The sequence below is a fragment of the Miniopterus schreibersii genome (assembly GCF_964146895.1).
Source record: "Miniopterus schreibersii genome assembly, chromosome: 16".
NCBI classification, from domain to species: domain Eukaryota; kingdom Metazoa; phylum Chordata; class Mammalia; order Chiroptera; family Miniopteridae; genus Miniopterus; species Miniopterus schreibersii.
Window position 1 is genome coordinate 22,144,886 of NC_138116.1, and position 12,684 is coordinate 22,157,569.

Consider the following 12,684-nt stretch of genomic DNA (forward strand, 5'->3'; position numbering starts at 1 on the left):
GCAGCCTCCAGAGTTCAGGGTGGGTTTTCCAAGTCCACTCCAGGGACTTTTAAAGGTGAGCTTGCCGTCCATGGTGACTTCCGCTGATGGGGACACTTGGGAATTTGGCTGAGAGTGGAGATGGAGATCTGCTGTGTGTCCAAATGGTAAGATATAAAAATAATGATTGTCACTTTATGGAAAAAATCTGTTTTTCTTTCAACTTGATTAAAATGCAGAATAGGTGCTTAGGCTCCAGTGTATTGATCTGTGGGGACCATGAAGTTTCAGCAGCAGCAGCAGGGGTAGGTCCTGCAGGTGCTGCGGCAGGGGGCAGGCTGGCAGCAGGGCGGCCGGCAGCAGGGGGCCTGCACACAGATGGGCTGGCAGCAGGTGGAGGCCCAGCAGCAGGGGCGGCAGACAATGGCCGTGCAGGATGTGGGGCAGCAGGCGATGGGGCGGCAGCAGCCCTGCTGCAGGCCACAGGGGTCACAGCAGATGGGGCGGCGGCAGGGCTCACAGATGGGGCGCGTGCAGCGGGGCACACAGGTCACAGGGCGGCACACGGTGGTCTGGCAGCAGCAGGGGCGGCAGCAGCAGGGGTCACGGCAGCAGCAGGGCTGGCAGCAGCAGGGCTGGCAGCAGCCTCCCCCACAGCTTGAGCAGGTGGAGCCACAGCAGGAGCCGGTCATGGTGGTGTCTGGGTCTGGGATGGTTGGACTGGTGAGAGGAGTGGGTGTTCTCAGGTGTGAATGTCTTCCTCTCCATCGGGGTCCTTTATATACCCTGGCCTGGTGCTGATGACCCCACGGCACAGGGCCTTGTTAACTTCTTGGCCAATTAAATGAGGATTTAGGGTTGACTAATGGTGTTTTTGGAAATCCCTCACCTCATACATATACATGCACACACACCACAAATGTTTTCCCTTATTTTGTATTGTTTATTTCTATCAAATCTAGACATTGGATTGGATTTCGATGAATTTGCCTTTAAATATTTCTCATTCATCAGAGAGAAAAGAATGTGTTTAAACTGGTATGGTACCTAATCACTCTGCCCTGTGGTCCTGAAGTATTTTATTCATGGACTTCAAGGACTCTCATAATTACCACCCCAACAGCGACTTGCCTCATTACAGGCATGCACGTGACAGTGACAGGTTAATAGCAGACCAACGTCACTTGCTTCCCAGGTATCTCCTTCCACGACTCACTGAAAGGCAGGTCTGTGGGTTTTCACATGAGGAGAGCCCACAAGCCACTCTGGATCCCCACCCCCTGACTTACTCCCCCCGCCCTGGGCTGTCCTGCCTTGATTGTAATGTCCCCACATTCACCTGGAATGCTGTCTTCAGCCTTCCAGCCAAAATCAACATCTGCCTTGATTGTAAAACCCTCATCGAGGATCTGTTGCAGTTTTTGTCTCTGGAATTTATTTGGGATTAGTCATTGCGTGTGTGGAATCCAGGAAGGGACTGTAGAGGATATGTAGGCCTGTTCCCTCCCTCTACAGGAGGGGCCATGTGTGTTCACCATGGTCGCACAGTGAGGCCCGGGGTCCAGGTCTCGTCATTCCTCAGTAAGCAGCCTCCATGAGATTTCTGTTGACCAGGCTCAGTAGATCCAAGTCTTCAGATGGAAGAGAGACTGGCCTTCAAGTAAGTAGCGCCCCTGAAAGTGATAAGGGAAGAGCATTGGGGAAATGTTTCACCCAGGACAGATCACCTGAAAGGGCCCCAGGGCTTCTGTGCCGGGCCAGACCTGTGCTTGAGCACAGCGGCTTCTCCCTGAGGATCACCAGGGCCGGACTAAGGGGGGGTGCTTCTTTTCTGGGTGTCGGTCTCAACATGCAGCCTGGTTGCCCTTGGGAGCTCATCTCGGCCCTGTGAGAGAGACATGCACTTGTCTAATTTCTTCTATTGTTATTTATTTGTACCTTCACCCTATATCTTACCTTTATGATGAGTCCTATAAATTTACTTCTTATTAGTGAAGTAGATCAACACTTTTCTTTTGATTTGAATAAAAAAATAAAGAAATCTGTCCAGTCAATGCCACTTACTCTCTGTGAGCACTAGACGAAAACGGGAGGGCTAAGAGCTTGCAAACCACCAATCAAATGCATTTAAATAGTCATTTGTCCTAAAATGACCTCCTCTGCTTCAAGGGGGGGCTTTTTGTTGTTGTCATGGGGGAATTGGTTCTATTTTTGCTTTAGCGACACCATGGAAGATATCATAGATATGAATTACACCAAATTCTTTCTCTATATTCCTCATGCCAAGATTTTCTCTTGGCTTCTTTTATAACATTAGTTTATTTATTTTTTCACTGTAGAGACTAAATAATTCTCTGAGATAATGTGGCTAGAATTACATTCAATATTTTAGGCAAAGTCATATTATAAGCTGGTATAAGGATAATATTTTCTGATTTGTTTACAGATAGACTTTTTATTTATGACCAACATTTTGTGGATGTATTTGACCTCAACAGTCCTTTGAACTAATATCTTATATCATAGATTTACAAGGAATTTTCTTTGCTAACTAGGCTCTTACTAGAAGCTTACACCATTTCCCTCTAAGAGCAGTTTATAACACTGTACTCTTTTGTTCACTGGTATTGGGTACCAGCTTCCACTTTTCTTCCCAGCAACTTTAAGTTATGATGTAGGGAGTATTTGGGATGTTCCAGGGACTGCAATAGGTATCTTTACCTATCTTATTAATCACCATAACATTCAATTGAATTAGATATTCTTACCTCCATTTTATAGGTGAAGAATCTGACTCTTACAGATGTTAATAACTTGCCCAAGGTTACACAGCTCTTAAATAACAATGTCTGGATTAAACCTAAGCATGTCCAACCCCTAAACCTGTGCTTTTTAACAAATATGCTTACAAAAATGAATGAGATTCCCCTTCAATATAGCCTGATAGTACTTCGCTTTGTATTATTCATAAAAGCTTACTTTTATCTATAAACCCAGAGATTTATTAACCTGTGCCCTACAGGAAGTTTATTAAAATAAAGCCAACCCTAGCACGAACACTTGGACAATCCTTTATTTTTATTTTCTTTATAGAACACTATCTGCTTAATCTTTGCACACTGGTGGATGTATTAAGCTAGTTTCTCATTGCCACCACAGTTTAATTAGTCAGCTGTTGCTGCATAACAAGCAACCACAAACTCTCATAATATACAATAACAAGTATTTATTTCTTGGCCGTGCGTCTGCAGGTCAGTTCAGTTCTGGCTGTTTAAACTGGCCTTGCCTTCGGGCTATGGGTTGGTTTTGGACTTTCTTCCAAACGAGAGTTGCCAAATTTAGCAAATAAAAATACAGGTAACTCAGTTAAATTTTTATTTCAAATAAACAACAAATAAGTCTTTTAGTAGCATCTTTCCATGTATTCATTGTTCATCTGAAATTCCACTTCAATGAGCTGTGGCCTGTGTTTTCACTCCTGCTGACAGCACAAGCACAGGGAGCAATCCCAGTCATGCAGACACATTTCAGGGCTTTGCGTGGGTCATGCCTTCCAACATCCCATTGGCCAAAGCGAGTCACATAGTGAAGTTCAAACCGTGGGGTGGGAGAGTGGGACAGGATACTTCTAGAGGGCGGGAGGGCGGGGGAAAGAGTAAATATTAATAAAGGAAGACCTAACCTACCCGAGCAGTGAATTCGTTATTTTAATAATCTTCGTTGTGGAGCTTGGATCAAGACTTCTAGAAAGTCAAATGAGATGATGTTCACTGGGCCTCCATTTACGGGGTTCCTTTTACTCCTTGGCCTCCTCCTCTTTTTGGTCAACTGAGAAATGCCATCGATTAAACGAAGACTGTCTGATTTCTCTGTAATAAATTCATGTTGTCAGTCTCCTATTAGCTTATATTTGATGAGATCTTCAAAAGGGAAACACCAAGTTTATGAAAATGGCTTTTGATTTAATCAAATATTTCATTAGAAAATATAGTTCACTGCCTACTGTAAATGCCACTTATTCCAGTGACTAACAGGTGAAATTTTCTCTTGGGAAAAATTAATGAAGGATTTCAGCAACACAGATAATATGAAATGCCCCTTTGACTACCTATATATATAGATTCAGAATACAAGTTTTAAAGTAATACATTTCTGAGTTTAAAAGAAAGAAAACAAAGATCCCCAGGTGCGAGAATGAAGAAGGAACTTAAGACCAGATTGTTCAGTCTGTGATCTGGTGCTGCAGCTTCTTTAGGATATGAGCCAATGACTCGGGGCCGGGGGTTTAATTTCCTCATAGGGCCCAAAAGACTTTATTTTGGGACTATGAAAAACTGAGACTCGAGGGACCTCTCATCTGAGATGGGAGAACTGGAAAATTTGAGATGGGAGAACTGGAAAATTTGAGATGGGAGAACTGGAAAATCTTAGTAAGAGAAGCCCAGTTAATCTTGTTCTTTGGTGAATGTGAATTGAAGAAAAAATAATTCTATATTCAGAACTGAAAGCTTACAATTTAAGTGAGTTTGGATTCCACTTTTAGACTTCTCTGTGGTGTGGGAATCCCAAGCTGAGAATCATTTGTCTCAGGCCGGAGAAACCCCTGGGACTCCCAGCAGTAGCAACCTCAAGACCATCATGAAGATGGAACGAGGGGAGGTTCATCTCCTCGTGTGATGTGTCATTATTTATCATGACTTATTATTCTTCAGGAATTGTTTGTATCTTAAGACTTGTATTTTCCTTGAGTGTGGAAGTTTCCTTATGATTTTATTTTTCATAAACCAACCGATTGTGGGTCTCAGTTATGTCTGAATAGTAGGACTTCTACCCTTCTTAGTTTGCTTAGTGTTACGTTTACAAATCTGACTTTTCTCCGCTTCTTCATCCATCCGATGGCCTACCCCTGGAAACTCGGTTTATCGAGACAACACTGAAATAGTGGCTCCCAAAGCCTTGGCATGACATTCTTTAGTCAAATCCGTTCTTTTGGTGATTTCAACATGGGTTATTCTTTCTACAACTGCCTAGTTACCAAGTAAAATAATCATAAAAAAAAAAGGGAATGATGCCAGTAGATTCTTACGTGCAGAAAAGTTTATTAGAAAGCAGAGAAACAACAAAACATACGAAATTCACTGTAGGAGAAAATACAGGGTGTAATCGGACCCAGGTCTGAGAGTGTCAAATCAGTGCCCCTCAGGGCTGCAGATAGCGCCCACCTTGTTGGAAGGATAATCTGGAGCCCACAATGATAAGGAATAATGAGAAACTTAGAGGATTAGGATAATTTACTTAGCTGGCAGACTGCAGATTTATACACAGTTGGTCACTATCGAAGGGAAAGAGAGCAAGGGAGAGAGTTTAAAATGAACCAGAAGGTGCTCACAGTCAGTGGGGACGGTGGGGAGCTCACTGGAATCATGAAGCCCACCCACTGAATGACATCTGCCAGACTCCGTGGGTCCCAAGGGTCGTTACAAGAAGTGTCTACATCTGTGGGGACAGAAGTAAATGGAGATGATGGTTACAGAGAAGGGGGCTCAGCAGCAAGGGGTGGCACAGCACATGGGGCGGGGGCAGGTGGAGATGACACAGGTGGGGCGATAGCAGTTGCTGTGGCAGGAGACCTGGCCACAGACTGGGCGGAGGCAGCAGCAGGGGCAGCAGCAGGGGCGGCAGCAGCTGGAGCCACAGCAGCTGGAGCCACAGCAGGAGGGGCGGCAGCAGCTGGAAATGCAGCAGGGCTGGCAGCAGGGGCGGCAGCAGCTGGAGCCACAGCAGCTGGAGCCACAGCAAGAGGGGCGGCAGCAGCTGGAAATGCAGCAGGGCTGGCAGCAGGGGCGGCAGCAGCTGGAGCCGCAGCAGGAGCCGCAGCAAGAGGGGCGGCAGCAGCTAGAAATGCAGCAGGAGGGGCGGCAGCAGCAGGAGCCACAGCACCTGGGGCGGCAGCAGGTGGCCCTGCAGCAGCCTTGGCCACAGCCCTGGGCAGAGCAGACGGATCCACAACAGGACATGGTGTCAGAGGGTGGAGGTTCTGGGTGAGTTTCCAGGGAAGTGAGGTTCGTGAGTTTGGGAGTGCCCTTGGCCCACAGCTACCTTTATACCCTGCTGCAGAGCTGCTATCACTATGTCATTATTTCCTTGTTATTATTTACCCTTTTAGAAAACTTAATTATTTAATTTCATAATTGTGCATTTCTAGTTAAATACCTCAAAATGGAGAAAATAGCACATTTCCTTTTTCTGGTAAGTTTCTGTGTTTCCAATTGAAAGACTTGTCACATTTTTTTCTTAGTAGGTGTCACCTTTGTTTCTGGCGGATGCAGTGTCTTTTACAAGCCCTTGTCACATGACTCTGACATTTTGCTTTTGAATGTGACATTTCCTCCTGTCTGTACACTGCTCCATGAAAATCATGGGGTGGTTCTTAAAATGCTAATGAATCTTTTGTTGTGAAAGGTGAGGGGAATGAATGCTGGTCAGGGGAAACGCTGGAAGGAATAAGAATGACCTGTTGGGAAGGAGGGTGTCCCATCTGTAATGAGGATGACTGGTCCTGTGTGGGCCAGATCTTATTTCACTGTCTCAAGCTGAGACACTTAGCAATGACTCACTCTATATAAATAGTGAAAAACATTTTTGTGGTATGTCTTTCAGTATAGGCATTAACAGTGGGAAATTTTTGATTTATCCTTTGGTTGTTAAACCTGCAAAATGGATGTTTCATTGCAGAAGCATTTGTTATATATAAACAATATTTTAAATGATTAGGACTTCAGTACCATGTATCCATGACAAAACTGAGGCTGTCTTACTTCAGGCACACAGTGAGAAGGCAGGGTTCTTTGGAAAAGACAGTAATGCTGGGAAAAATAGAAGGCATCAGGAAAAGAGGAAGACCAAATATGAGATGGATGGGCTCCAAAAAAGAAGCCACAGGCATGAGTCTACAGGAGCTGAGCAGGGCTGTTGAGGACAGGACACTGTGGACATCACTCTTCATAGGGTCGCCGGGCATTGGAGCTGACTCAACAGCATGTAACACACACAGTATCCAAGACATTCTGTTGGGTACTATGAGGGGGGCATGACCAATTTCCCATCATCTCTTTCCTGTATATACTTGAATAAGATATGCATGGGAAGCAGAGTTTGGTAACAATTGAAAGAATGGAAATTATTTTAATTAAATAATTAAAATAAAAATATACAGTATGTGGACAAGTTGCGTATACCCTCCATGAAAGGTGGAGGGAATGTTAACAACTATCATTTGTGAAGTATTCACCATGTACCAGGCATTATGCTGAATATCTAATATTTGTTTTTAATCTTTAATGCAACCCTATAAAGTACTGTTACTCTTCTAGTGGAATAGGCAAAAGAAACATTGAGAAGTTAAGAGAAAAAGACTTGTGTAAGATTAAACAGAAAGTAAGCTCGTCTTAATCTTACAGATAAGCAGCTAAGGAAGGTTCAAAGAATAAAATTTGCAAACGTTGGCCCTGGCCAGTGTGGCTCAGTTGGTTGGGCGTTGTCTCATGCGCCGAGAGGTTGCTGGTTCGATTCCCAGTCAGGGCTCATGCCTGTGTTGTAGGCTCGATCCCCACCCAGTAGGGGGCGTGCAGGAGGCAGCAATCAATGTTTCTCTCTCTCCCTTGCTCTCTAAAAATCAATAAAAATATTAAAAACAAAAAATACAAAAAAACCCTCAAAACTTATAAGCCTTTGCTGAAGCTGTCTCATCTTCCCAGAATGTTCCTTCTTTCTTGTCAGCTCTACAAACTCCCATTCATCTGTCAAAAACCCAGCTGAAATGCTTCCTCTTTAGTGATATCATTTCTGAAAAATTCCCTCATGCATATGTAATTCTTCCCTGCATTGTGCTCCTAATTTAGCACACTCTCCTGTATCATAGTTATTTACTTCTGTCTCTCCCGCAGTTGCAGTGCAGATGCCCTGACAATATGAGCTATGACATTCACTTTGTTCCTCCATGCTCAGGACAGGGGTGGGACAGAGGACACTAGTGATAAGTGTTTGTTGAGTAAATGAAGGCTTTTTGATGACATAGGGGCATAAAATGGTCCTTTAAAAATATTTTTTTTCTTTTTAAAAAATTTATCTTTATTATTTTTTAAATATATCTTTATTGATTTCAGAGAGAGGAAGGGAGAGGGAGAAAGAGAGAGAAACATCAATGATGAGAGAGTCATTGATCGGCTGCCTAGCCCGCAACCCGGGCATGTGCCCTGACCGGGAATCAAACCCCGATCTCCTGGATCCTAGATCAACGCTAAACTGCTGAGCTACGCCTGGCCGGGCTATCTTTATTTTTGAGGTATTACAGATGTTCCCCTTTTTCCCTGATTGATCCCCTCTACCCCACATCTACCCCACCCCCAGGCCTTCCCCGAACCAATGTCTGTGTCTGTGCATATAAGCATGTAAATTCTTTGATTAATCTCTCCCCACCCACACCCACACCCTCGCCTTCCCTCGGAGATCCCTCAGTCTGTTCCATGCTTCTATGTCTCTGGATCTAAAAAAATATATAACTTTTGACTAATGGAGAAAAGAGGGAGAAATATTCCAAAGGTATCACAGCTACACTTGAGGAAAGACATATTTATTTATTTATTTATTTATTTATTTGTTTGTTTGTTTGTTTGTTTATTTATTAGCTGCATTTTATTGGTGAAAAAAGAACCCTGAAAGACGGTGTTTTCAGAGATATGAATTATGTCCAGTCTTTGTAAGACTTTCTCAATATATTCACAGATGCACTATGACTTCAGTTGCATTTCCCCCCACTAAGGACTGGAAAATGATTTCTTGATTTGGCTAAGACTAAAAGGACTTTCTAGAGAAAACTGGTGACCAGTGTCATTTGATCTCTGTTGGAGGTTAACTAATCCATGCTGTCTGTCTAACAGGTGTGCACAAAATACAATTACCCAGGACCCACATATAAAACCTTTTAAAAATGGACTAACAATCACACTTAATTTTCAGAGCCAGTACTAAGAGGTTTATTTGGTATAAGAAAATCCTTGCAAAGGAGTACAAGAAAAGGCTTCATTGGACTTCGATGTCAGGGGAGTTAAAATTTGTGACCCCACAAGTGATGAACACAATCTTCAGATTCCTTAAGCAAGAAGAATGGGTGTCCTGAAGACAAAGGGGGAGATGCTGGGGAAACTGAATTTATTAGGAGATACTGAATGAATTCATTTGAAGGAAGGAAGTTTGGACAGAAGTTAGAATGTGAACAAGAGAATTAGTAGGACTGGGGTTTGCTATGGGATCCAAGAAATCAGTTGCATATTTTTGAAAAGGAGGGTCTGCATCTTTGGGGAGGGAGACTAGGAGGAAGCGGTGTGTTCAAAGCAGAGATTCAGCAGCAAGGGGTGGCACAGCACATGGGGCGGGGGCAGGTGGAGATGACACAGGTGGGGCGATAGCAGTTGCTGTGGCAGGAGACCTGGCCACAGACTGGGCGGAGGCAGCAGCAGGGGCAGCAGCAGGGGCGGCAGCAGCTGGAGCCACAGCAGCTGGAGCCACAGCAGGAGGGGCGGCAGCAGCTAGAAATGCAGCAGGGCTGGCAGCAGGGGCGGCAGCAGCTGGAGCCACAGCAGCTGGAGCCACAGCAAGAGGGGCGGCAGCAGCTGGAAATGCAGCAGGGCTGGCAGCAGGGGCGGCAGCAGCTGGAGCCGCAGCAGGAGCCGCAGCAAGAGGGGCGGCAGCAGCTGGAAATGCAGCAGGAGGGGCGGCAGCAGCAGGAGCCACAGCACCTGGGGCGGCAGCAGGTGGCCCTGCAGCAGCCTTGGCCACAGCCCTGGGCAGAGCAGACGGATCCACAACAGGACATGGTGTCAGAGGGTGGAGGTTCTGGGTGAGTTTCCAGGGAAGTGAGGTTATCGAGTGTGGTCTCTCCTTGCCCTCTGTTGCTTTTATATCCTGCTGAGGGCCGCGGTGACCATGTGCAGGAAACTTCTTGTTGTTGTTTATCCTAATTGAAAATCAGTTAGTTTTAGTAAATTAGATAATTGTGTTTATCTGGTAATTATTCCTATTTATAGGAACGGTGCCATTTCTGTTTCCTGTTGTAGTAGGAGCTACCCAGTTTGGTTCAAGAGAAGTGAATCACTTCCCAGATTTCTTTGTCTGATGTGTCTTCTCAAGTAGACCCATTAATGACATTGTCTCATTGGATTTCACAAGTGTTCATTTTTCATTTCTCTAGTTGACTCCAGAATAATATGTTGAAACTGGCTTTATGATGATAAATCTCCTCTGCTCTCGAAGAGCAAGTCCTACCAAATGCCGGTAGTAAGGCTGGAAGACCCATCTCGGGAGAGGGGACAGTTGTTTGTGTGCAACAAGCAATAGTGTGATTCCTCTGGATTTCCTGGGTTGTCAGTGAGGTACAAAGACCCTAACAAAGTTCCTGTCTGTTTTTACTTATTGAATCTATTGGACTTGAAAGAGTGATAACGCAATGATTCACTACTTTTAAATAGCAAAACCACATTAACATGATGGGTCTTTTTAAAAATTATTATGTCATTATTGACAAGATCTTCAGAGATAGGATATCACAAGGGAGTCTTTTTTATCTTATTTTGATAGGTCAACATACCCAATGGAAATGTGTATAATTGAAGTGTTATTGAAATATATTTTCTTACATTCTGAGCTATTGTTTCTCTGCAGGGTATGTTTGAGATATAAGGGGTTAAGCTTTAATCTCTGTCTCCCAGGCACTTAAGTAAGACAAACATACATAGGCAACTATTTAGAGTAGCGATTTTCAGCCTTTTTCATCTCAGGGCACATAAACTAATTACTAAAATTTGGCAGCACACCAAAAAAATACATTTTATGCCGATCTAACAACAAAAGGTGTATTTTTTATTCATTCGCATTGGGCGGCTATTGTGTTGGCTGTTGTCATTTTTTTATTTGATAGTCGAAGGGGAAAGAGCTCAGTGTCCCTGACTAAATAGCCAGGTATTGCATGTTTTAAAAATTCTTGCAGCACACTGGCTGAAAATCACTGATTTAGAGCCTTGCGTGATTAGTAAATAAAATAACCATTACGTATTTAAATCTACACGCTTCTCAAGAAATGAGATACTACTAATAATTACTATTTCTGAGTGTGCACTGTGTGTCCATAATTCTTTTCTGTAATTGTTATTTTGTTTACAGTTCAGAAGGACTCTGTGAGGTAGAAACGGTTTTTCTTAGTTCCTTAGACATGAGCTGAGTGAAGCTCAGGTAGGTTTAACTTATAGTCATTAGGAAGCGTGGTTATCGCCTCTCCTAGCAGGTATGAAGAGCAACAGCCCTGCATCATTTCTCCTGCTGTTTCCTTGTGTAAATATGCTTTTCCCCCTTGTCACCTCGGCAAACTCCTGCTCATACTTAACTGCTCAGTCCAGTTAGCAGCTCGTCTCTGTCTAAGATCTGCCCTGACATCTACCACATTCAAAATGAATCCTTACCTCCTTTTTGCCCCAAGGTATGCCTGTGGTCCAGGATATCATACTTTATCCTACTTGGTTTATAATTCTTTCCCAATCCTTCTATATACCCCATGACGTCAGAGACTGTCCTATTCAGGTTTATACCTATGGTGCCTGGCTGTTGCCCTGAGTGAGTGTTTGTTGAGCAGATGTGGGATTAATGAAAACGGGAGGCATTTACTCCTTGACCACTGCAGGTGATTTACATGGAGGGAGCAAGAAAGAAAGAGCTTTCAGGCAGCGGGGACACGATTGAATGGGATATGTTTTCGCTTTTGATGGAATAAGTGACTTGTCTGAATAGCATGTGTCGGGGAATAGAGAAAATTAACAGGCCACTGACTGAATGGGGAGAATTTGAGGATATTCTTGAACTATACAGAGAGGACGGATGTCATGGCATCACAAAGTTTGGAGAAAGGTGTGAGCAAATATCCAGGGTTTGTAAATATTTTTTGGCTGGAGATGGGGGGGTGACAGAAAGGGGGGAGGAAGTTAGGTGTAGCTGAAGTATAGGGTGAGAGACAAAGGCCTGTCTAAGTTGGTGGCAATGAGTGTGGTAATGACATTGATGCAATAGACATTCCAAAGCGAGCCATCCAGGACCACTTACAAAACCGGCAGTAGAGATATAGGAAACCTCATCATTAAAGAAGACTCATGATTTAATATTTTTTCCATTTAATTTTTTTAATTGCAACACAGACAATTTGCAATTAAATTATGAAGGCGAAAAGACAATGATTTATAACAAAAAGAATACATAGCTAAAAACCAACTATAAACAAAGTAAAAATATAAATGGCTAAATTTTTTTTAAAACTTGCAATTTATACCAAAGACAAAGGGTTAATGGCCTTAATATACAAAGCACTTCTAAAATTAGATTAGAAAAGACTGAAACTTTGATGGGAAAATAAAATGCAAATCTTTCTTCACCATGAAATGAAAATATGGGATACCACTTCTCACCTGTCAAAAATTCAGAATTTGTTACCATTCTCTAATAGTGAGACTGCATAAAAACAGGCACGCTGACACTTTCCTCATGAAGATCTGACAACAGCTAGCAGCTCCAGGCCATATCCATCTTCAGTAGCATGCCCTGGTACCTCATCCCCACTCCGTGTCTCCTAGTGGTCCACACAAAAAGAGGGTTTTCCCCCCCGAG

The 12,684-nt window shown here is 43.5% G+C and overlaps 1 protein-coding gene across 1 annotated transcript; it reads right to left on the reverse strand.

Annotated features, from left to right (window-relative positions):
* Nucleotides 1-266: 266 nt before the first annotated feature.
* On the reverse strand, nt 267-671 carry LOC308568414 (keratin-associated protein 2-2-like; the record flags this gene model as incomplete). Its single annotated transcript, XM_081161345.1, has 1 exon — nt 267-671. The coding sequence occupies one exon, from the start codon at nt 669-671 to the stop codon at nt 267-269; it is 405 nt and encodes a 134-aa protein (XP_081017471.1).
* Nucleotides 672-12,684: the final 12,013 nt, after the last annotated feature.